Raw genomic sequence first — 6,538 nt, 5'->3', positions numbered from 1 at the left:
AAGTTCTAGACCAGCTTGAGACCCATAATGAGACCATGTTTCAAAACAGACAGACAAACAAACAAAGGCAATTGGAACACTTTGTGCTATAAGTAACAGAAAATGGACTTATAGGAGTTTAATAAATAGAAGGCATCTATGTGCCACATCATCAAGGATTTATGTTCTCTTTGTTTCTTTAATGGCTTTCTTAGTGTTCTGGATAGCTTTGTCACCTTGACACACCTGGTTAGAGGGAACATCAATTGAGGAACTGTCTCCGTTAGATTGGCCTGTGGGCATGGCTGTGGGGCATTTTCTTATTGTTGAATGGTGTGGGAGGACCCAGCCCACTGTGGGTGGTGCCACTCCTGGTACAGATGGTCCTGTATTACATAAGAAAGCAGGCTGAGCATGGGTAGGGGGAACAAGCCAGTAAACAGCATTCCTCCACAGTCTGTGCTCCAGGTTCCCACCCGGAGTTCTTACCTTGGATTCCCTTGATGATGGACTTTGTTTGTAAACCACGTAAACCCTTTCCTTCCCAAGTTGGTTTTGGTTAATGTTTTTATCACAGCAATTGAAGGCAAACTAAGACACTTGGTATGTTAATTACCATCTAAGTTAAGTACTGTAGTTGCAAGTGTAACCCTTCAAATTATAACAAATAGGTAGCTAAAGCAAGGTCAGAGAGTCCTGGACTGGGCCAGCCTTAGAGTGCCATAGTAATTATCCTATAATGCCAGAATTTCTAGTTCCACCATAATCCTAAATAAAACCATAGTTTCATTGACACAGGAAGAGTGGGAGGAAGAAGGAGAAGAATTGTTACAATATAGGCAGCAGAGTCCTCTGCAGTGCAGTTTTGATAGTGTTCAATGAATGAATGCTTTATACATGAAACCACCGGCATATATGTGACACACACACACACCCCACACACAGACAAAAAATGTTTGGCTCTTTGATTATAGACAGGGGCCCTGAAAAATTGTCCCAACTGTGACAGGTCTGCATATTAGCCAGGGCTGGCTTCCTTCATCAAGCTCACACAGGACTATGTTCCGGCTTTATGAGCACTTATTATTTGATAAATTCAGCTAGTTATGTGCTCATGTTCTGTTTTCCCCATGGACTCCTCTGTGTGTGTGTGTGTGTGTGTGTGTGTGTACGCATGCATGTATATTGCTGAAGACTGCTACGTAAGTGTTCTACCCCTGAGGTACACCCCAAGCCCAGGAGTTTTATTTATGAATTGATTTTTTGCAGTACTGGGGATCAAATCCAGGGCCTTGTACATGTCAGGCAAGTGCTCTACCACTAACTTATATCCACAGCCCATTTTTTTGCCTCAAGATTCCTTTTATTATCTTTTATTTTATGTGTATGAGTGTACTGACTGCCATATGGGTGCTGGGAATCAAACCTGGGTCCTCTGCAAGAGCAGTCAGTGCTCTTAACTGCTGATCCATCTCTCCAGCCTGATTCTTACTTTCATAAAGAACCAATACCATATTTCTTCTGCTCACCATCATATCCCCAGTACCTTTCAAGAACCTGTCAGCTTTATCTATGCTGTATAGTACAGGCCTGTAATCCCAGCTACTTAGGAAACTAAGGCAGGAGGATCATAAATTCAAGGTCTAGCTGACTTACAGAGTGAATGCAAAGCAACTTAATTTAGTAAGACTCTTGTAAAATAAAAAGTAAGTGGGGTATGGTGGTGCATGCCTTTAGTCCCAGCACTTGGGAGGCAGAGACAGGCAGCTCTCTGTGAGTTCAAGGCCAGCCTGGTCTACATAGTGAGTTCCAGGCCAGCTGGGGTTACAGGGAGACCCTGTGTCAAAAAAAAAAAAAAAAAAAAAAGAAAAGAAAAACAAAAATGAAGGTGTGTCTCAAGAATAGAGCACTTGCATAGACTTCACCTGTGAGGGGCTGGGGGCATGGCTCAGTGGCAGAGCACCTGCCTAGAACCCCCAATGAGGGGCTGGGGCATGGCTCAGTGGCATATAGGTTCCATTCTTAGTATTGAAAATAAACCACAGCATCACAAAGAACCAATCAACCTTCCTAAACTGTGCTTCCTTGTCTGAACCAGGGGCACAGGAAATGCTTTGAGAGCTGCTTCTCAATTTTCTTAACACTACTTAACTAGGAGCAGTCTAGATGACATTACATAGAGGATATTAGGGTTTACTTTTCTCCTGGAACCTTGGTTGAGAAAGCCTAGAAGGTGCTCTGATCAGTACAGGATACTGTTGCAAACTGACGACAAGGGAGGGGTGACTTCCCCAGTTATGCTTCCCAGCAGCAGAACAGGTTAGGTAGAAACAAACCAAACCAGTGTTCACTAACCCTTCATAAATATCTACTCAATGAGTAAGTGGGGACTGAAGCTCTCAGTTCTAGGCATTCTTTCTCAGATCAAGGAAGAATTCAGGAATGATGCCCTTGTCTTGAGGACTGGCCTGGGACTCTACCAGGAGACTCATCATTCACAGAACAAGCCTTTTGTCCCACTTCTACTCCATCGATACCAACTATTTTATCTCCTTAAACTGGATGGAACAGTATGAAAAACAAATGCAGGTAAATCCCCTTCATTCTAGCTTTCTTCTTCTGTCATAATCCAGTTTACATGTACCATATCTAAAATGCCCTTATTTCAGAATGATGACTCTGAATAAGCCCATATTTTTTGTTTTTTTATTTATTCATTCAATCATTCACTTATTGAGACAGGGTCTTCTTATGTAACCCAGGCTGGCTTTAAACTCAGTATGTAGTCCAGGCTGTCCTTGAACTTGAAATCCTCCTACCTCAGCATCCTAAATGCTGAGATTATAGGCATGTGCTACCACACCCAGCACATTAGTTTATTTTATCTCCATGTTCCTGTTTGACTCAGGTATAGAGACCCTTTTATACTTTGAATTATCAGGCCCAAACAATTCATATTTCTTAGAAAGTAGACTGAAGACCAACAAGAGATCCTTGACCAGGGACTTCTGCCACATACCCAAAGCGTAGGACTAGGAAACTCCCAAAGTCAAAGTGTCTCTTCTTTCCTTAGTCCTCAAGAAGGAACAGGGATCTAAATTGTAAAGCCCTTCCCTATGGTACAATCCTGGGAGATCTGTTCCTTTGACCAGGCTGTTTTTCATCCTCTTCTAGGCAGTACTTTGGATACAGGACAAAAATGCAAAGAGGAAAGGAATTATCAAGAAGATGAAATTTCCCATGATGGCTCAAGTGCTACCATTAAAACAATGGTCCACGTGGGTTCCCACCACATGTTAATTGCTTATTGTGATGACATGTGCTTGTGGCTTTTTGGAGACCATCATCAGGCATTCACATCTCTGGGCATATCCATCAGCTACCTCTGCTATGATTCAGAAACTGGACACTCTTTTCTGGCACTTTGGGAGCTGTGGTTACCTGGCTTATTTTACCAGAGGTCAAGGGCCTCCAGATGGGTCAAACTGTGCCCATGAGTGGTTGTGAGCTTATGCAGGGCCTTTCCCTGAATGCCTCCCTGGGCTTCTTGCTGGCTCTGTGTAAGAATATGGTCAGGGTCTTTACCCACCAAGGTCAAGGCCAGCTTAAAGAAGTGAAGACGTTCACTGACACAGCCAGTGGCTCCTTCCTCACTTGCTCCTATAGTTGTGTTCCCCAGAACACTTTCTATGCTGGAAACAGGGGTGGAGAGATCCATTCTTGGGGTCCAGATGAGGGTAACTTCCTCCACAGCTTCAAGGCCCACTCCTTATCAGTGATAAGTGTGTACAGTCGGCCTGAGACCTATACTTTGTTCAGGTGGTGAGGGTGTTTTGAGGGAGTGGAACCTTGCTTCTGGGACCTTGCTGAGGCAGCTGAGCATTGATGAGAATCTGCAGCAACTGCAGTTTATTGATAGCACCATTTTTTTCTGCCAGAGTTCCTCCAGTTTCTCACTGCACCACCTGCCCCACTTTTACAGTCTCTTCAGTATCTGCGGTTCTGCTCCTCAGAAGATCCAGACGGTTTACTGTGGCCATAACTGGACTCGGATCCTGTGTGCCACGGCTTATTGCTTCTTATCCCTAGTAACAGGGGGTCTCCTGGTTGTGACCTGGCCTCTTCTTGCCACAGATAATGGTGTGGCTTGGGCCTATGACTCAGAGAGAGAGGAGCTCTTTGTGGCAATAAGCAGCCCAGAGGTGCTGGTGTTTGATGCAACACATTCTCCTTGTACAGCCAAGTATCTTTTGTGTACTACAGAAAACCAGAGAGATAAAGTCAAATGCCTATCTGCTTATCTGAGGTCCCATTTGGGCCAGAATCAAAAAGGACTGATGTTTTGTGGGCATGAGAGTGGTATTGTGAGAATCCTCTCCCAACACTGTTCTACCAGAACAGAGAAGACTGTTCACTCCAGGACCGTGCTGGCATTGTCTACCCTGGAAAGTCTCCAAGATCCCCTTACTCTGTTCCCATGGCAAGAATAACTTCATACACCTGACAGAGGCTGTGCTTTCAGGGGACAACACTGTCCTGCAGCCTGTCAGTGAAATTCTCTGCAATTACTCCTTGAAACACGTGGTTCTTTGCCGGTGCCAGCTGGCCAAAACGGACAGTACCTGAAAGGGGGAGTGAGGATTGAAATAAATAAAAGAAGACAGGAAAGACACTTCTTGGGAGGGCTCACAGTCAATAACCTGACAGAGGCTGTGCTTTCAGGGGACAACACTGTCCTGCAGCCTGTCAGTGAAATTCTCTGCAATTACTCCTTGAAACACGTGGTTCTTTGCCGGTGCCAGCTGGCCAAAACGGACAGTACCTGAAAGGGGGAGTGAGGATTGAAATAAATAAAAGAAGACAGGAAAGACACTTCTTGGGAGGGCTCACAGTCAATAATGCCAGCCTCGATTTATTTCAGTTCTGTCTATTTATACAGAAACTCAATTAGTTACAATTGCTGTATTTCCCCACCTGTATCTGAGGGTCAGGGAGTGGTCAGATCAAAGGCTTCTTGGATCCTTTTGTTTACCACTAATGCCTCAAGGTCAGGTATTGTGAGGCTCTCCAGAAAACTTCTTCCTCCTGAATGGGCAGGTTAAGTACTGGTTTGCATGACACAAACTCAGTAAACGAGGCTGCTGCAGCTCAATGATTAGCAGCTCCGGACAACGGAGTGCATTCAGGTCCCAAGTACAGCCCTGAACTGTCTTTAGGGAAAGCTTTTATACAGAAAAATCACATCAGGGAGGAAAGGTTTGAGCTTCCAAGCATTTCCATAGCTTAGGGGTAGAAAGTCCCTCTAACAATATTCTGCAAAACCAAGCCAAGCATGAAGCACCAAAGCCATAAATCTGCAGTTAAAAGGAACATGCTGATCTGTTCTCTAGGCAACCAGAGGCCTGCCGATGTATTTTCAAACTCATGCCTGGTGCAGCTGAGTGGCACCTACCTGTTCCCACACCCTGGGCCAACTGCCTTTTAGTTTACAGAGGCTAGATTCAGTCTGGATTCCAACATGGCGTAGCTATGGCCAAGAAGGTGCCTTATCACAATAGAAACTTCATACACTGTCTTCTAGAAAACTGAAGGGGAATCAGACTGAATGGTCCCCATCACAGATTTCTCCTGGTTCTGCACTGCATCAGAATTAGTGAAAACCTGAGCAGTGCATGAGCCTGAGGAATGCACATTTTTTGACAACCCATCCTTCCCAGAAGTGTCAGCTGCCTGGAGAAGACCAGGTCCATTATCACATGGTTAGTCTAGGTAAAGCTTCCTTCAATGCATAGCACCCTTGTCCTAGCTCCTGTACCAAGTGAGGACACACATACTGAATTTTCACAACCAACCCAGAGTGCTATGAATTACTTTCCTGAGAAAGACGAGAGGAAACTGAACAAGCATCAAAGTAGTAACAGTAGGGTTGTACTTGTGGCATATCAGGTACCTCAGCTTTGCACACTGTGGAAGGAGAAGCTTGGTGGCCTTGGTGCTTGGGGGCCATTCCATTGTCCAGTTAAAGGATCCTTCCACCTGACTTGGGCGTAGGTATCCTGTGACTGAGGATGCCACATTCTGTCTGCCGCAGAGTGGTCATTTTCATCCAAATTCAAAAAGCTTAAAATGAAAAGAGCATGATGTAATAGATTACTTGGTGTCTGGGGATATAACTCCCCTTTTCTTATTTTTTGTAATTGTGTTTTTAAAGCACCATGAGCTCTTTCCACTATACCTTGTTCTTGTGGGTTATATGGTATCCCAGTTTTATGCTCAATGCCCAATTGCAAACAGAAACGTTGGAATCCCTGACTGGTATAGCCAGCTACATAATGACTATCTGTATAGAGATTGAAGGCTGTTGAGGTCAGAAGCTGGAACACTGCAGCTACAGCGCGAAGCTCCACTACCTGTGCTGAAGCAGGGGAAGTTTGAAAAGAATAACTTTGTCCATAAATCACATAAGCTGCTTGTCCATTAGAAGAACCATCAGTAAATACCATACCAACTCATGCATAGTAGCAAATTGTAAATATTATTCCTTTTTTTTGATGCAGCA

At 44.4% G+C, this 6,538-nt stretch overlaps 1 protein-coding gene across 1 annotated transcript in view; it reads left to right on the top strand.

The window, feature by feature from the left end:
- Nucleotides 1-1,157: 1,157 nt before the first annotated feature.
- Nucleotides 1,158-6,538, top strand: part of LOC103750784 (WD repeat-containing protein 87-like) — a 32,740-nt gene continuing 27,359 nt past the window's right edge. Inside the window, 6 exon segments of the mRNA XM_029556598.1 lie at nt 1,158-1,181; nt 3,154-3,241; nt 3,244-3,381; nt 3,384-3,792; nt 3,794-4,429; nt 4,431-4,574. Coding sequence (XP_029412458.1) covers nt 1,158-1,181; nt 3,154-3,241; nt 3,244-3,381; nt 3,384-3,792; nt 3,794-4,429; nt 4,431-4,574 — 1,439 coding nt within the window.

The sequence above is a fragment of the Nannospalax galili genome, unplaced genomic scaffold, assembly GCF_000622305.1.
Source record: "Nannospalax galili isolate Female #2095 unplaced genomic scaffold, S.galili_v1.0 scaffold886, whole genome shotgun sequence".
Taxonomy (NCBI): Eukaryota; Metazoa; Chordata; class Mammalia; order Rodentia; family Spalacidae; genus Nannospalax; species Nannospalax galili.
The sequence above is the reverse complement of the archived record's forward strand: the minus strand, read 5'-3'. Positions and strand labels throughout refer to the sequence as shown.